The sequence below is a fragment of the Scyliorhinus canicula genome, chromosome 2 (assembly GCF_902713615.1).
Source record: "Scyliorhinus canicula chromosome 2, sScyCan1.1, whole genome shotgun sequence".
Lineage (NCBI taxonomy): Eukaryota > Metazoa > Chordata > Chondrichthyes > Carcharhiniformes > Scyliorhinidae > Scyliorhinus > Scyliorhinus canicula.
This window is the reverse complement of record NC_052147.1, coordinates 111374204-111393677: the sequence shown is the minus strand read 5'-3', so window position 1 is coordinate 111393677 and position 19474 is coordinate 111374204. Positions and strand designations below refer to the sequence as shown.

General features: G+C 45.2%; 1 protein-coding gene across 2 annotated transcripts in view; it reads left to right on the top strand.

Moving 5' to 3' along the window:
- Positions 1-19474, top strand: part of LOC119957184 (cysteine-rich motor neuron 1 protein-like) — a 345653-nt gene that overhangs the window by 294221 nt on the left and 31958 nt on the right. For both annotated transcript variants that reach the window (XM_038784996.1, XM_038784988.1), the window contains exons 7-10: positions 1932-2085; positions 3483-3604; positions 13356-13574; positions 15826-16041. In XM_038784996.1, the coding sequence (XP_038640924.1) occupies positions 1932-2085; positions 3483-3604; positions 13356-13574; positions 15826-16041 (711 nt within the window). The remainder of the gene's footprint in view (positions 1-1931; positions 2086-3482; positions 3605-13355; positions 13575-15825; positions 16042-19474) is intronic.

Sequence of the window (19474 nt, the reverse complement as noted above, 5' to 3'; positions counted from 1 at the left end):
TTATACTTTACTCTGTTTCTGAAGTGGACATGTCATTCTCCTAGAATCAATCCAAAGCTATTCTCAGCTCCCATTGACTTGTTTCCTTTTTAATTTTCCAACTGGAAAACTTCTAATCCCTGAACTGATGTTCACGGTGAGGGACGCATTCGAGACTCTTTCCTCTGGCCAGGCTCAGTGAACTTTGAGTGTTGTTTCCTTCCTCTGTCCAACGTTTTGCATTGCAACAGAGCCAGAGGTTTGCCTAATAAAGGTGCAGAACTAGATTTTTCCTGCTCAGAAATATCTTATGAAAACTCTTGTACTCCAGTACTGCAATTGTTTGCATTGGACTCTTCCCTCACACCCCCTCCCCCACATCCCCAACATCAAAGCCCATCTATTACTAATGTGAATCACATTTCCTTTGTATCCAGGTAGAAATGCTAACTATCCATCCCCGAGGCTCCCAACTCTATCCTGTCAATTAATAAAAAAGACAGTTTAAAGTATAACTATTTACAAAAAGGTTTAACTATTTACATTCCAGAAAAGGCCTTCGGCAGAGTCGAATGGAAGCTCCTTATAGAGGTACTGGAGTGGTTCAGGCTTGGAGCGGAGTTCACTGCCTGGGTGAAACTCCTGTACAACGTTCCCACAGCGAGCGTAAGGATAAATACCACCAGCTCATAAGTACTTCCAGCTGCACAGAGACACAAGGCAGGGATGCCAGTTGTCCCTGATGCTGCTCGCCCTGGTGATCGAACCACTGGCGATTGCGCTTAGGGCAGCAAAGAATTGGAAGGGGATCCGGATCCAAAGCTGCAGACTGGTTGTACGACCTATTGGAATTTTTCCAAATGGAGAAAATTAAATTCGCCAGCCAGGGATCGGAAGAGGGCTTTCATAAAACATGGGAGCCATTCACCCAGCTGTTCCAAGACCTGTTTGTAGCCAACAGCTAATAAGCCAAAGGAAGGGAAAGGGTAGTCAGTGTACAACAAGGAGGGGGGAGAGGGGGGGGGGGGGGGGGGGACAAGGAGGCATGGAACCCAACTATGTCCAGCAAATAGCAAAATACACGACACCACACCAACGCAACTGGAGCAGGACACGAGTAGACGAGGGCAAAAGGCACGCCAGACAGCCAGCAAGGGAGGGGGGGTCATGGAAAAAAAAGGGGGAGAGGGGAGCAGGGCATCCAGCTAGAACCAAACATCTACTGGAAAATGAAAAACAGGAAGCTGTAACCATTGTAAATAACAGAAGCCAACCGACGTTAAATATTTCTCTTTATTTTTTTTGCATGTCCATGCTTATCTTTGTTCTACGTATTACAAAAAACCTGAATAAAAACCTTTTTTTTTTAAAGTATTTACATTCCAAACTGCTCCCCCTGATTTGATGACTAACAGTCTATCTACTGCCAGCACAACAGCCCTGGTCATTGTTTACAGGTGTGATAATCTTGTCGCTTCTTCCCAACTGCACCCCTGCCCCCGTCTCCACAACTCTCCACGCCCTTTAACAACCAAGCAACAGAAGTTTGTAGGCAGGCAGAATCCATTTCACCTTAAATAAAAGGGACAGCCCCAAATCAATATTGGTAACAAATTGGATCTGCGAGGCACACCCTTTTTTTTTGGAACTCAACTCGGCGCCCAATCCAGAATGTTAAGATGTAAATTTGCTCTCATGATTTGCAGTGGGCTGACCACTCCGATTAGCTGGAATTGTTGACCAGGGCCAGCTACCTGGAATTCACCCTGGCTGCTTTCACAGAGATAAATACGGCCAACTCTGGCAAAAGACAGGGAGCGGCTGCATTGCTCAAGTGAAGAATACGTGAATACGAAACAAAAATTGAAGAAGTAAACGTGGCAGTTTGATCAAAGGACTTATTGTTTTGTGCGTAATTGTGATTAATGATAAACCACATTTTAATCTTCCAGAGGAACCCTGTCCAGATTTGACATCGTACTGCTCCTTAGATTGTCCCCATGGTTTCCTGATGGATCTGGATGAGTGCAGCATCTGTGAATGCCGGCCACAGCCACACAAATGTCGAAAGCTTTCCTGCAATAAGCATTGTCCCTATGGTTATATGTAAGTACAGCAGATCAACACCAAACAACAATATAGCCCTTTCTCATTCATCAGTTAGTAACCAAGTTAATGGACATGTGCAATCAAACCCTTTTAACAGATCTCATCGCTTTGTAACTCTTTTAATTAGTGAGAATTACCATGTTATTAAAAACCACCTCAATTCAAGTTATTTCAATTTTTGCACAATGAACTAATTTATATTGGGTAAATAAAAGGAAGCACAATTTTATTTGTGGTTTTCTCCATGATCATTGATGGCAGACCTAAATTATCTACAGATATTTCTTCAATTTCACATACTCATCATTCACCTCCATGTAGTAGAGTTACCAGCTCTCCCAAGATTATCCTGGAGTCGCTAGGAAATAAATATTGGTCTCCAAGGCACTGCTGGGAGAAATCTTGAAGAAAAATTGTTGGGACATTTAAAACAATTTATTTTATTTGCATTAATTTGTGTGACCTCCCAATAAATATCTTCCCCAGCATAATTTAACAATTGTGCTGAAGTTCTCAGCAGATCGGGCACACAAGATATTAACCAGTTGTTAAACTTGATTTATAAATATAATTTCAAGAGGAAAAAAAAGTCAGTTGTCATTTTACCAAGTGTGATTATTTACAAATTTGTGTGGTTTTGAAATTGTATAGAAACTGGCCTCCTTGGTGTCGATATTATGAGTACCTTTCAATTTATAAACGTATTTGATGTTGACAATGGGATTAAAGTGCAAAAATAGAGACCGCGATGAGCAACATAATCTAGCCCCAGTGAGTTAGGCTGCTAGGACGATAAAATTTTTGGCCTATACACGGCCTGAGCTTCAAACTGTCTCCTCAGTAAATGGGATGCCGCATGGTCTTTTATTCACCGATGTAACTACAGACAGCAAAGGACATGACAAATATGATACATCACACCACTCAACCCTCTTCACCCCCCCCCCCCCCCCCCCCCCCCCCCCAGGGAACGTTCATAGTGACTGAAGTTGAGAAAGTATGAAAAAGTGTCTGATCGTCGCTCCTGAGTTGGAAACCCTTCAATGGGAAGTTTGTTGAGTGGTTTATTTGAAATTGTTGTGGCGGCATGAAATTTGGCATTCTTCCATTTGTCCTGATGAGTGCAAGATGAAAAGCTTTGGCAACATGTCTCTCTTTTCAGCTGTATTAAAGTTCTGTGTTACCAAACAAAGAATGCTTCATACACCAGTATCCCAATGACAAGAGGGTAAGCTTTTGCAGTTCCCCAAGTGTAAACCTTTCCTCAAGTTTATTTTATACTAGTTTGAATAACATTGCAGCTAGTCTTTCTGTACAGTTGGACCAGGAAAATTTCCAGAAAAAGATCAGTCTCGATCAACATTTGCTAATATTGTTTTGAAAATTATTTTCAGGAGAAACAAACACAGTTGTGAGATGTGCCGCTGCGTAAAGTGCCCACCATTTACCTGTGACAAATATTGCCCAGAAGGATATGAACAAAATAAGAAAGGCTGCTCCATGTGCCACTGCAAAGGTACCAGAACATTAACTAATTTCAGGAATTATTTTGCCATCATTTGGAAACAAATTATTACATCAGGGATGTCAATGATGCATCAAATTGTAGCATTGTTGTTTGCATTGGGGTAAGGAGCATTTGAAAAAAAAATCCCAATAACGTTTGGACATATGTTACATCTGCCAACAGTACAGATTTGGAAACATCCTCTGTTTAATGCACATCATGGTCGCTAAGTTCAAGAATAATAAAGGCAGGAAATTATTTTTTCCGAACAATTTGCATTCAGTATATTTAGGAAAAAGTATTTTCAATGCAAGGTGTTTCTTGATCCTCTTTGTAATTTCTTTGTTGCTAATTCAATTTGCCCTTGGCCATCCCAGTTTGTAGGAAAATGCAATGGGTTTTATGAAGTTAATGCATGCTGAGTGCAGAGGTGTCAATGTACGTGCCTTTTGTGGAAAGAGTCTGAATTTCTTTCACCTCTCTCTGGAGAAGTTTCAAGAGAATTTGGACACTTTTTTACTTCAACAATAAATGTGGAGTGGCTGCATTAATGACATCTTTGGTACCACAGAGGAGTTTCGAGTGGTACTGATGGCAGCGGTAGTACAGTACCCTCATGGACTCTTGGGACCACATATAAACTGTGTTATGTAAGTGGAATTTCCATGGAAAGGAAAGACAGGCTCAATCACTGGCTTGAGCTGAATGATCCACCCTTAGCTTGGTCAATATGAAAGGTTCCACATCTGACCCCAACACCCCAGGCTGCTCTGTGAAGGATCAGACAGTTGAACTCAGCAGCAAGCAGGTCTCCAAAGTGCAAAATGAACAAACCCGATCTCTGGTGGAACCCTTCATTTGTGCATCTCAGACCAAATTTCACCTTTACCAAAGCTAAAAACCCCGTCAGGTCCAGCACCCCGAATATGGACTCTAGGGGACCCGGCTCCAGATTCACATGCAAAACCTCCGACATGTTGCTGAACACCGATCTCTAATACCTTCCCAGCTTCGGGCAGGACCAGAACATATGGACATGGCTGGCTGAGCCCCTCCTTCACGGTTGGCTGGACCCCTCCCTTAGGGGCAACACAGTGGCACAAATGGCTAGCACTGTGACTTCACAGCACCAGGGTCCCAGGTTCAATTCCCCACTGGGTTACTGTCTGTGCGGAGTTTGCGCGTTCTTCCATGTTTGTGTGGGTTTCCTCCGGTTGCTCCGTTTTCCTCCCACAGTCCAAAGACGTGCAGGTTAGGTGAATTGGCCATGATAAATTGCCCTTAGTGACCAAAAAGGTTAGGAGGGGTTATTGTCTTATGGGATAAGGTGGAAGTGAGGGTGTAAGTGGGTCCGTGCAGACTCAATGGGTCAAATGGCCTCCTTCTGCATTGTATGTTCTATGTTCCTATATCCCCCACCCCCTCAAATAGTCAGCTGATCTCACCCTTATTAAGTAAGTCCTACATCAGCCCCAACCTCGCACACAAGGTCGAGGCATTGACCCTTCCCAGCACTTCGCACCTTAATCCTTCATCCAGCACCATCCCCAACTCTTCCTTCCACTTAACCTTAATCCCCTACATCGACTCCTTCTCCTCCTCCATAATCCTACCATAAATCAGTGAGACAACCCCACTCTCCAGCCCCCCCCCCCCTCCCCCTCCCCGGACAGTACCTCCTCTAACAACGAGGAGGGTGAGGCCACCGGAAAACCTGGGAAATAATTTATTGTGAAATTCCGCACCTGCGTATACATAAAGACTTCCTCACGCTGCAACCCATACTTTAAACCACCCCCCCCCCCCCCCCCCACCCTCCCAACTCCTCTAAACTTGCAAATCTCCCATCCAAAAACACATCCTTCATCTCTTTCAATCCTTTTCTTCTCCAATGCCCCGAATCTCTCATCTATCCTCCCCGGCTGAAACCCTTAATTCCTTCACCCTCAACCCTGACCTCAACTGTGCTGTGCTGTCGTAGTTGCCCCCAAATCCTTAGCGTTGCTACCACTACCGGGTTCACAGAATACTTCCCTGGGGCTAGCGGCAGTGGCACCATTGCCAGTGCCTGCAACCCGACCCCTTACAGGACCCCTCCTCCCTCCGCAGCCACAAAGCCACCGGCTCTGTCCTCCAGCCCCGCGCTTTCTCTGCATTCGCCACACATTAATAGTGCAACAGATTCGGAAGAGCAGGCCCCACCCATGCTATCGAAGCCAGAATGGAACACCTGGCTCACCCAGCCCTTCCTCAGCCCCATCTGGTCCTTTACCCTCAGGTGGGTCTCCTGTAACAGGCCCATGTCCACCTTCAAGCCCTTCAGGTGCAAGAAAAATCGTGCTCTCTTCACTGGTCCCCCCCAATCATTGTACGTTCCACATCATCACTCTCACCGGGAGTCTCTCACAACACCCCCACCGCCCTCCCTGTCCTTCCTACCCACCATGACCATCCTTTCAGGCCCTGCCCCACAAGCAGGACCCTGCCCTGGCCCTAGTCACTGCCCCCGCCCCCCTCTCTCTTGCAACCCCTCCCACACTTATTCTTGAAAGCACCTCACTCAATATCAACCCCATTGCCCCTTCCATTCATACCTTCCAGGCCCATCGAAACCTGCCTATTCAGGTTCCAAAAGCCGCAGCCCCTTCCCCACCTTGCTCCCATTCACTATCCAACATAGTGTTTGCCAGCATGATGGCCCCTGCCAGAAACCCCTCCCCCAAACACAAAACCACATCAACCCCAATGCCTCCCTCACCCCTCCAAACCCCATTACACCCAAAAACAAAGTTATCCATGGCACCCACACAAGAAAAAGAACCCAGCTCTGAAAAAACAAAGAAAGAAAAAAAGAGGAAAAGAAAAAAATCTCAGCCAAAATTCCGAATTCAGACAGATCCCAGGCCTTCTGCCTTCGCAAACACCTTTGCCTCCACCGCCATCTTGAAGTAATAGTCTCTGCCATTGTACATGGCCTTCATCTTTGCCAGGTAGACCACACCAAACCACACGTGTGCCACAATGCTGCCTTAGCCCGTCCGAAAGCCACTCGCCTCCTTGCCAACTCCGGCGTCAAGTCCTGGTATTTACATAAACCATTTCCTCCCCACTGCACACCATGCCTCTGCTTCGTCCATCCCAGCACATTCTCCTTCACCTGGAAATTATGGAAACAGACGAGCACCGTCCTCGGTGGCTCATTCATCCTCGAGTTTGCCCGGAGTGACCAGCGGGCTCTGTCCGTACTGGGAGAACTCCTCTCCCTCACCCACCAGCTTCGCTATCATACAAGAAAAATATTCTGTAGGCCTCTGGCCCTCCACCCCTTTGGGCACACCTCAGGTTGTGCTTTCACGACTTGTTCTCCAGGTCTTCAACATTGGCTCCCAGCCCTCTGTTAATCTCCGCCACACTCTGCAGCTCCTGATTCACTGAGGTGAAATGGTCACTGTGCCATGACAAGGCTTCCTCCATCCCTTTGATTTTCTCCCCTTGCTCCCACACCGTTGTTGAAGTTCTCACCAATTCCTCCTCTCTCACCGGAGCAAGGGTCTCTCACACCCATGCTTTCAGCGAGGCCATCAACCCCATCTGATGCTTTTCAAAATACTTTGAGAACAGTCTTTTGAACTCACCAGCCATTACCTTCATCATCTTCTCTACCATAATTGGCATGGCCGCACCCGAAAGGCTCTCTCCCTCCATCTTTCCTCCTGTTGCACCCTTCGACACAGTCATGGCGGACTTTTGCTCACTACCATCTTCCCAAGATTATACTTGCTGGCTTTTGACAATCTATAAGTGTCCTAAGACACCCCACAACCCCACACAACCAAATCTTCACAAAGAACTGGGCTTAAAAGGCCATAAAAGACAGCTCTGGCAGGAGCCACCAAACATGCAACCTCCACCGACTTCTGCAACCGGAAGTCGATAATTATCTTTTTAAGTGTTCTTCTCGCATATCCATCTCCTTTATATGTTCTTTGTTTTGATATATTTTATAATAACTAGCTACCATAGATCTCTGATGCACTTTGTAGCAGAGGGAGGAGCCAGCTTAATCAATCACACATAACCGACCCATAAGCATCCATGCAGCATATTTAAAAAGTGACCAAGTTAAACCAAGCATTTAAAATCCATGTTTTGTTACGTATCAGAAATTTTTAGAATTCATGTGGTCATTTTTTTTAAAAACCCTATTTGTTATGTTTACCTTTTTGATTATGGTAAGTGACCCACAAATGTTTCTAATAAAATAAAACAGCGCCTGACAGTTCCCTTAAGTGAGGATATGGCAGGGCTTTGGACAATTATCCATTTCAAATTATATTCAGATTGACTAATTAAGTTCAGACCTACGCTTATTACTGAATAAAACTATTGTGCCAGATTTTACTGTAAAAACATGCTGAGGCTAATGGAACTCATTTATGTGCATATCAGACAGAAACAAAAGACAGATTCAAATGTGAGTTAATTGTGAAAATCTGGAAGTTACTGTCTGTGTTCCTGCTCCATGAGCTATGTGAAATGGTATCTCACTGCTTAGCTCCCCGTTCAAATGTATTGAAGAAGAATGAAGTACTTGTATTGGTGTCGTGGATATGAACTGAACCATGCCACAATACGTTAGGGCTTGTCTATTTCAATATTTAATTTGTGCTAAGTCTTTATTGATGCTAAACAACCTCACTGGCACTGAAAACTGCCTTTTACTGAGTGAAAACGCATTCCTTCAGATTTTATTGGTTCAATTTTTTTTTAACTTAATTTTTTTAAAACTATTTTTACTTTATCTTTGTCTCTTTTTTTCTCCCCCTTTACGAAATCTTTCTTTCCCCATCATTGTTTTGCTTCTTGTACCTGATTTGATGTGAGATCATTGGATTCACTGTCCTAATTTACACTTCCTGGTATGGACCCCGCACTATTCATTAGCTTCATTGGTCGAGGAGAGACACATTTGCTTGTCCTATTCAAGCAGGCCCCATTCACCCTGGACTATCTCCGATACAGAAACATCCATTGCAGAATGTCTCAGATTTTCCCTTGTCCAGTTAATTTCTAATAAATGGTGGATGCACTTCATCCATCAGCAGCAGTGACTTGTGGCCCAGTGTTTCACGAGGGGAGTTACCTGACAGGATCCAACATTTGAACAATATTCTTTGAAAGTTCTATTGCAGAGCAGCTAGGAAGGGAAATTTAGATTTGAATTTGTTTATTGTCACATATACCAGGGTACAGTGAAAAGTATTGTTCTGTGTGAAGCTCCGATAGATCATTCCATACATGAAAATAAAATACATAATAGGGCAAATATAAAATACACAATGTAAATACATAAACCCAGGCTATGGGTGAAGCAGACAGGAGTGTAGTACTACTTGATAGGGATGATATGTGAAGAGATCAGATCAGTCCATAAGAGGGTCATTTAGAAGTCTGGTAACAAAGGGGAAATTTTTGAATCTGTTAGTGCGTGTTCTCAGACTTATGTTTCTCTTGCCCAATGGAAGAAGTTGGAAGAGTGAGTAGGCTGGGTGAGAGGAGTCTTTGATTACACTGCCCGCATTCCCAAGCAGCAGGAGTTGTGGACAGAGTCAATGCATGGGAGGTGTGCTCATGTGATGGACTGGGCTGTGTGCATGACTCTGTAGTTTCTTCCGGTCTTGGGCCGAGCTATTGCCATACCAGGGTATGATGCCGCCAGATCAGATGCTTTCTATGGTGCATCTGTAAAAGTTGGTAAGGGTCAACGTGGACATGCAGAATTTCCTGAGTTTCCTGTGGAAGTATAGGCGCTGTTGTGGTTTCTTGGTCATAGTGTCGACATGGGTGGACCAGGACTCATTTTTGGTGATGTGCACACCTAGGAATTTGAAGCAGTCAACCATCTCCACCTGAGCCCCTTTGATGCAGACAGGAGTGTGTACAATACTTTGCATCCTGATGTCAATGACTAGCTCTTTAGTTTTGCTGACATTGAGGGAGAGATTTTTATCGTACACCACTCCATCATGTTCTCTATCACCCTCCTGTACTCTTGCTCGAGATCCGACCCACTACAGTCATGGCATCAGCAAACGTGTTGATGAAGTTGGAGCCAAATTTTGCCATGCAGTCGTGTGTGTATAGGGAGTTTAGTAGGGGGTTAAATATGCAGCCCTGCAGGGCCTCGGTATGTGGGACTATCATGGAGGAGGTAGTGTTGTTTATTCTTACTTATTGTGGTCTATGGGTCAGAAAGGCAAGGATCCAGTTGTAGAATGAGGAGCCAAGTCCTAGGTTGCGGAGCTGTACTCAATAAATAGGAGTCTGATGTAGGAGTCCTTGTTGTCAAGGTACACCAGGGATGAGTGTAGGGCCAGAGAGATAGCGTGTGCTGTGGGAGCGGTTGTGGCGGTATGCGATTTGCAGTAGATCTAGGCATCCTGGGAGCATGGAGATGATGTGCTTTGTGACCAACCTCTCGAAGCACTTAATTGCGATTGATGCCAGGACCACCAGATGATAGTTCTTGAGGCACGTTGCCTGGTTCTTCTTTGGCACCGGTATGATTGTCATCTTCTTGAAGCAGGTGGGGATATCAGAACAGAGTAGGGAGAAGTTGAAGATGTCCACGAACACATATGCCAGCTGGTCCGTGCAGGATCTGAGTGCACGACCAGGGACCCCATCCGGACCTGTCGCCTTCCGATGGTTCACTTTCAAGAAAGCTGAAAGAAATTGTGCTGCCCTCTTATTAAGTCAGTCAGTGAAGGTGCAATTGTCTTTTCCTAGCCCAGGACCTGATTTTTAACTTGAAAATGCAGGAGTGAAACAGAATGATATGTCGACCCAGTTCAGTTTCTGAACATTTCCTTTACGTTAATGCATTCTGCATCTTTTAATCAAAATTATATGCAGCACGTATCCATAGAAAAACACAAATGTCTTCTCTTGGAGAACCTTTAAAATATTCTTGCCAATAAACAAATCTTCGCTACAGTAGAATCTATGCACAGAGTTCCAGTAAGTGTATTTTATTGGCATCTAACCTATCAGTGCTTGTTTCTCCAGATTCAGACAAATCCCTTTAATAGTCCAAAACAGAACATTGCAGATCTGGTCATTGTGAACTCGGGCAGGCATTGTGCCACTTCATTTGAGGCAGCTTGCCAGCCAGACCACAGGCACGTGCCAAGGTTCTGGCATCACGTCTATGCTACAGGCTGCACACTGCCAGGCGTCCTGCCAATTTTGAACAGGCATCCCACCACCATTAAAGCAGGCTTGCTGCCAACCATTTTTCTGGCTTTTGTACTTCACACTGGCGAGTGAGTAGCTTTGGCATATGAGATTAAGAAAGAATAATCATTAAGCAATCTGCTGTGCAGGACCTGAAGAGGGAACTGTGGTCGTATTTTATCAATTGATGGTTTCTTCCACTCCATACTAAATAGTAGTAACCACTGCAGCAAGCAGTGATTTTAGACAAGCCCTTCTCACACAACAAAAGATACTAATACTTCTACAAAGGACCTAATACAGCTCATGGGAATCTAATGATGTTCAGGCTCCATCTTGGTGTACTGAGGTCAAATCATATGTTTTAGTTAATATCTGATTCTGAGTGAGCAAAAGCATTGCGTTTTCCTGTTGGTATACCCCAGGCAAAACCCTTTCCTTTCATTTTGACAGTTTGCTCACGTGAAGGAAACCTCAATGTGAGCTACCATGGATGCGCTCACCATATTGTACCTTCCTTCTCTTGCTCATTTCCTTGAAATTTCCTCATCTCATTCCCGTTCTCCTCTTCCTAGCTTTCCTTTCTCTGTTTCTCCTTTCTCTGTCATCCTCACTTTTTTTCTGTCTGATTTCCAGTCATTGCTATTCTGTGTTGTGATTTGTTCCTGCGTTGAATGGATGAACATCTTTAATTTAATTTAAATGTGCAAGTAGCTATTCCCAGCTTTGTTATTGTGCGTTGCACATTGTGCACATATTGCAAACTTTAGGACAAAAATAAAATCAACTGTAATCATAGCCAGAGGATGGCTTAACTTTTCTCATAATCACAATTGTTTCAGAGCTATTTTGCAAAATAAATTTATGTAGACATATTAAGTATAATCTTAATTCAAAGTTGCATAGCTTGAATGATCTATTCTGAACACCCTTTATTTTCTCCCATTTCTTCAAGTAAAAGCAAATTTATATCAGCAGAAGTAGACATTATATTCAAACCTTTATTTCAGAATATCTCCTCAAACAAAAAATGATGATGTGATTACTTGTAATTATAAAGTTACCTATGTGTAATTACATTTTTTTAGAAAAAAAACTAGCAGTTATCTTGAAAGATATCTATAATCAGTTGACTTTTTAAACTGCACTCTACAGTCTGTTACTGAGTTGTTCAAATGCACAACAACAATGTACAAAAGCAAAATCAGCAAAAAATCAGAAATTAAATAAATGTTGAAAGCTGACTTTCTTTCCGTGTCTGTGTTTGTCTTTGCTTTTCTGTGTTTCATCTTGCAGGGTGAGGGTGAGAGGAGTGTTGAGCTCTGTTTGTTTTAGAGCAAGTTTGACTCAAATTAAATGTCCACCTGAATGTTAATCAGTCAGGTGCATGGGCCATGCTCGGAGCCATTTACCCAACTGGAACTATGGATTGCAATAAAGTGGCCAAGCAGTTGATCTGACGGTGTAGTTTAGTTCAGTTGGCTGGTTCATGTTACGGAGAGAGGCCAAAAGTGTGTGTTCGATTCCCATACCAGCTAAGTTGTTCATGAATAACTTTCTCAGCCTTGCCACTCACTTGAGGTGTGGTGATCCTCAGGATAAGTCACCACCATGATCACTGGGACAATGTTCAATGTACAAGATATAAGAAAGTACTATAGTCTGTTTTTCACGAATTTCAGTTATCTATTTCACTACAATAAGAAGTTTCAATATACCTTCTAATAATTCTACTCGAAAACAGAATAAAATTACTTTTTTTGTTTGCAACTTTGTACGTTGTTTTCTGCCCATTGTTTTAGACTGGGACTTCATATTTTAAAATAATTCTTCTCTACTTTAATTTCTTCTCCCCAAACACACCACCTCCGGACACATTACTGATGAGGTAGGCATCCTGTTCCCAGAGTTGCGATCACCCACCTTGTAATGGGCAGGATCACTCAGGTTGACGTACTCTCTCCTATTTTCCTCATCTTCTGGTGAAAATTGTGCCCTTCCTTCTTTTAGCGGGCTCAATTGTTACCCTAGAGATCAGGAAATCATAACTGCCGCAAAATCACAAATGCAAATCTCATCCCAGCACTCTTGAATACAGCACATCTGTACGGTGGCATCATAGGAGATCTTGTGGCGTTGTGGATAGCGTCCTGCTCTCTGAGCCAGAGGTTCTGGGTTCAAGTCCCACCCCAGGACCAGGTGGTCAAGGAAGGTGCATTCATAACACAGCCAGACCGGTTGAATTTCTGAAATTGGAGCTTATTGATTGAATAATCTAATTATTGCTGTAATTAGGTCTACTTGGCACCAGCGATCAGATCAAGAACTCCAATCCCTCATGCCAATCTCCTGTTATGATAGGTATTGAAAAAGTAGATTTAGAGAACAGTGGAAATTGATGCTTTCAAATCTAAATAAAGAAATATCAACCGCTAATGTGATTTAAGTTCAAATCAACCTTGGTGAATTTTGTGTCGAGTGCGATAAAATGTTATTACATTGCCATGCTTGGTTACTTTTGCAGAGATTGATGTGCATCTTAGCACAACTGTCCCTCCACCTCAAACCAGTTTCTGCCTGACAGCGAATGGACGAGGCTACGAGGAAGGACAAGGCTGGCATGATGGATGCAGGCACTGTTATTGTTATGGTGGAAGGGAAATGTGTGTGCTAATTACGTGCCCTGTTCCAAACTGTCTCAACCCATTGGTCAGGCCTGGGCACTGCTGCCCTACCTGTCAAGGTGAGTTACAGCTTCATCAGACTCGGCTAAAACAGTAATTATATCCTGTTATGAGTGTTCCAGTGAGTAAACATGGCCTCTCTAAGACTTAAAGTTAAGAGTGCACTATTGTTTTTAAGTTGAATTAATTATAGGGTAAACCTAATAACAAGAAATATACCTTTATAGGAGTAAATCACTTGCCTCTCCCCATACTTTGGTGCTTCCACAGAACCTCCCAAATGCGTGAACTCTACAGCCTTGGAGACAAGGGCAGCAGATGCTTGGAAACAGCACCAACTGCAGGTTCCGCTCCAAGCCAAGCACCATCCTAACTTGGAATAATATTGTCGATACATCATTGCTGCTGTGTCAAAATCCTGTAATTTCCTCCTTAACAGCACTGTGGGTCTACCTATACCACATAATAATAATCTTTATTGTCACAAGTAAGCTTACATTAACACTGCAATTAAGTTACTGTGAAAAGCCCCTAGTCACCACATTGCGACGCCTGTTCGGGTACACAGAGGGAGAATTCAGAATGTCCAAATTACCACCAAACAGCACATCTTTCGGGACTTGTGAGAGGAAACCGGAGCACCTGGATGAAACCCACGCAGACACAGGGAGAGCGTGCTGACTCCGCACAGTCAATGACCCAAGCTGGGAATCGAACCTGGGACCCTGGTGCTGTGAAGCAATTGTGCTACCGTGCCACTGTGCTACATGTCCTATAGTGGCTCAACAAGGCAGCTCAGCGCCACCTTCTCAAGGAAAATTAGGGGTGGGCAATAAATGCTGGTCTAGCCAACGATGCCCACACTCCGTGAGAGAATTTTGTTTTAAATGCATTCTGGTTCCTCAGTTCACTTCTCTTTCTGTTCATGCTGCCATATCCTCTATCTGTGTCTGTTGTGTGTCATCATATTTAATCTCTTTATAACTGTGATTAGAAGCAATCATTTGGTCCTGCTCATCCCCTGTGGAAACTCTCTTCTGTGTTTACATCCTGACCTGTTGTAATGTAACCAACACATCTACAATGGCTTATACTCCTGTTGCTGCACAGTCAACTGCAAAATGTCTTAATCTTCTAACCATTGTAGCTTATATTTCTCATTTTCATGCACCTCACAAAACTATTGTCCACTTAGGGGCATCGTAACACTCTCATTCCTAACATATTACCCAACACAAGGTCATTGGGAAACTCCACTGCCAGAATCTTAATATTCACTAGGTACTGGTCATCATTGCATCGTACTCTTGAGTTTAATTGTCTCCTATTTTACACAACACTGATCTCAAAATAATCATTCCCATTGTAAATTCACATGCTGCCTTTGTATCTTCCCTTTTGGAACCTCTTCATGTCTCATGACCCAGCTCACACCCTCTGATCTCCCAATCCAGCCCTATATAGAGTACCTGCTTTCTGTCCACTGTATTCAGCCGGGCTCTGTACTGCTTTCCTCACTATTTTGCCTTGGCACCTCTTTTCCAATCTTAAAACCTTCCTCAAATCCCACCTCTTTAACCAGACCTTCAGTTCACCTTTGCTGACCCTTTTCCAATTCATCCAGATGTTTAACTGCCCCTTTGTGAAATGTCTTGGGACATGAAAAAATTAAGGTGCATTTATGTGGCATTTTTCACAACCTCCTGACATCCCAAAGTGCTTTTCGACCAATGAAGTGCATTAGAAGCATAGTCTATGTCCTAATGTTGAAAACATGGCACTCAATAAGCTTCCACAGATAGCAATATGATAATAACCAAATAATAGTATTAACGGTGAGATAAATATTGGCCTGGACACCAGAGAGACCTCTAGTGGTTTACTTTTTTTAAAATAGTGCAATAGGATTTCTTCCATAATTTGACAGAGTAGCTCAAGCCTCGGTTTAACATCTCATCTGAAAGACAGAATTTTACGGTTTCCCCCTCAGATAGCATTTTCCGATCCCGCCAAAGTCGATGGACTTTTGAAGAGCTCGACGCATTTTCTGCCAAGCAGTGGCAAAGTTCCACCGGCGGCTCAGCCAGTCCTCCACTACTACAAGTGCCGGCCTAGATTTTGTGCTCAACTCTGGAGCTTGAAACCACATTCTTCTGACTTGGGGTTGAGGTGGTGGGTGGGGGGAGGGGAGTGCAATAGCTCCACCAGTGAACCACAGCTGCTATAATTAAAGGTGTTATACAAAGATGAGCCGTCATGGTTGTTGCCAATAAGTTCTCCACAACAAAGCTTCTTTTCTGGTTTCCACAGATGAGATGGGCAGTGGGCAGCCTGATACCATTGACCTCACTGTATGTCAAGCCCCTGGAGGAGAATACTATTTAGAGGGTGAGACTTGGAACCTTGACATTTGCACTCAATGTACGTGTCACAATGGTCGTGTGCTGTGTGATACTGAAGTGTGCCCACCTCTCCTGTGCCAAACACCAATCAAAGAATCGGGGGCTTGCTGTCTGACTTGTCCAGGTACGTGATTGGTAGAAATGCTACTTTAGCATATAAATATTGTTTGTACAATGGGTAATCTTATTTGAAGATGATCAAATAACAACTGAAGCTATCAAGGGAAATTTGTTTGTGTTCAGCCCTACATAAATGCACCATTTCATGTATTTTTTTATTGCTACATTTAAAACAGTTCACTATTTGCCTTTTGAATAACCATTTCAACTGTGGAATGCAGATGCATAGGTTGATGCAGGGGAGAAAGCCTCTGTGCATTCTATGTATACATGCAAAATTTCCTTGTGCCTTTAATTGTAAAACACAATAACCTGAGGAATCGAACTGTCACAAAGGATGACCTATTTAGAATGCCATCTGTAACCATTTTACCACAAGTAAGCTCAATTTGGGAGGACATGAAAGGATCCCTGTGATTGCAGTGATGCTGCTTTTAAAAAAAATATATAATCTGGACGAGTTTGTGACTGAACAACAGTGCTTTCATGAAAACAGGTGTGCCTCTTTGGAAATTCATTGCAGCTGTTACTTCAAATCAATCTGTACTGTTGTTATTTCATTGAAGCTTCTCTGAAATCCCATTGTTGGTAAAATTATTTTGAGCTATTTTATTCTTTGCCGTATGTTTTGCTTCAGAACATTTCTTAATGTATTTTAGTTGCATTAGTTTTCGAGGGCTTGATTCTCCGATTTTGCGGCTAAGTCGGGAGGAAGCGTCTGGTTTTCCGACCAAAAAGTCGGCGCCGCCACCACATCGATGCTCCACCCGGTGGGGGGGCTAGCAGCCACGCCATGGCTGGCTTTACCTGCAGATACGGATGGGAAATGGCCGGGTGCGTGGCCGCGCATGTGCCCTGCGGCGGCTGCGCTGTACAACATGGCGTCGGCCTACCAGGTTGTGCCCCCCTGCAACCGCCCTCGGCTCCCCCCAGGCCGTCCCCCGCCCAAAGCCCCGCCTGCCAGTGGAATACGACCCCCCCCCCCCCCCCCCCCCCCCCCCCCCGGTCCCCGACTGTGGTGGCACTGGACACAGTCTGCAGCTGCCATGCAAGATCCCCAAAAAGTGAGAGGATACACAACCGACGGCGTCGGGAAGTCGACCCATCGGGGGGGGAGCATCAGGGGCGGGCCTCAGGTGATGTCCTGAGGCTGTCCCAACTGCACGTGGCGTACGCAGCGATTATGCCATTTTTGAGGGGTCGGAGCATCTGAAAAACGGAACCACCTCTGATGTCGGTGTAAAAACAGAATCTCTGGCCAATCGCTGAACGTATTTTCGACATCAGCTTTCGGAGAATCCAGCAATCAGTGTTTCAGCAATGTAAGAACAAGCCATTTAGCCCATCTAGCCTGGTCCGCTATTAAATGAAATGGTGGGTGATATGTCATGTAATTCCATGTGTTCATCGTTGTCCCATATCCCTTTAAACGTTTTGTTACCTGATGAGCCATCAATTGCACGAGAGACGAGTTGCTGTACAAAAGTTAGGCTTTAATAAGCTAGAACTTAGCCCTGCGGTCGACTACAATAAATGGACGACCGGCGGGCGTTCTGACTATTTATACCTCGGTATGGAGGCGTGGTTAACTCAGCCTCTCGACCAATCGGAGAGCCGTCACATGACTGGTCTCAACCAATCGGTCGAGAGGCACATGACCGACCAGGGCCAATGGTAAGCCGGTGTTCTGCACCAATGGCAGACAGCTATGCAAATCATACCACCACATTCACCCCTTGCAGAGAAAGAAGCCGGGGGGGGGATCAACGAGAGCCGGGGGCGGGGGGGGGGAGGGGGGGGGGGGGTTGGGGAGGGGGGGGGGGGGGAAGAGAGAACTGGTGGTATGAGTACCAGCCGGGAGAACAAAAAATTTCTCTCCTTTTCTTTTATTACATTTTTGGCTTCCCACTGGCCCAGACAATTAGTAATAGTACACAAAGTCCCAACAAAGTCCATGGAGCTGTTGAAATTTAAATCGATTCGATCAGTCTTTTCGTGGCCCGTGACGTTCTGGCAGACCGCCACAGTGGAGTAGGTGGCGTCGGTTCAGCCGATGGTGGTGGTTCCGCTGACGTCCTGGAGTCCGGGAGCGATGGTTCTTGAACAGTCTCCGTCACCTGAGCTGACTGTGGAGACGCCATGGATGGGGAAGGGGTGGCCTGGGTGGGGCGCTGGGGGGAAAAAAACAGGGCGGGGGTCTGTGGTGAAGGTGGGGAAGGCCACACGCCGGCGGGTGCCAGGTCCCGGAGGGAGACTGTGTCCTGCCGACCGTTGGGGTACTCCACATACGCATACTGCGGGTTAGCGTGGAGTAACTGGACTTGTTCCACCAACGGGTCGGACTTGTGCACCCGCACATGCTTCCGGAGCAAGATGGGTCCGGGGGCGGCCAGCCACGTCGGGAGAAGGGATCCGGAGGACGACTTCCTGGGGAAGACAAGAAGACGTTCATGAGGTGTCTGATTTGTTGCGGTACAGAGGAGTGAGCGGATAGAATGTAGGGCATCGGGGATAACCTCTTGCCATCGGGAAATAGGGTGATCTCTGGACTGGAGGGCCAGTAGTATGGTCTTCCAGATGGTACCATTCTCCCGCTCGACCTGTCCGTTACCCCAGGGGTTATAGCTGGTCGTCCTGCTAGAGGCAATGCCCCTGTTGAGCAGGAATTGACGCAGCTGGTCGCTCATAAACGAGGACCCCCGATCGCTGTGTATGTACGCGGGGTAGCCGAACAGGGAGAAGATGGAGAGGAGGGCCTTAATGACGGTCGATGTGGTCATGTCGGGGCAGGGAATGGCGAAGGGGAAGCGGGAGAATTCGTCGATTACCGCCAGGAAGTAAATGTTGTGGTTGTTAGAGGGAAGGGGCCCCTTGAAGTCAATGCTGAGACGTTCGAAGGGGCGGGATGCTTTGATCAGGTGTGCGCGCTCGGGGCGGTAGATGTGCGGTTTGCACTCTGCGCAGATGTGGCAGTCACGGGTTACTGTCCTGACTTCCGCGATGGAGAAAGGCAGGTTGCGGGCCTATCACTCCTTTACGCACTACGTAGCTGAGGATGGCTAGATGGTCAGTGCTAAACACGGACTTATCCTTATTGTATGTGAGGTTAAGGGGTTTTGCGGTTTGGAAGAATTTCTGGAGGTTGGCGTCATGGTCCTGCTGATCGTGGCCGCAGATGGTGACATTATCAAGATACGGGAAGGTAGCCCGTAATCCGTACTTGTCGACCATTCGGTCCATCTCCCGTTGGAAGACCGAGACCCCATTTGTGACACCAAGTGGAACCCTAAGGAAGTGGTAGAGGCGCCCATCTGCCTTAAACGCGGTGTATTTGCGGTCACTCGCGCGGAGGGGAAGCTGGTGGTAAGCGGACTTAAGGTCCACAGTGGAGAAGACCTTGTATTTCGCGATATCGTTTACCATGGCTGAAATACCGG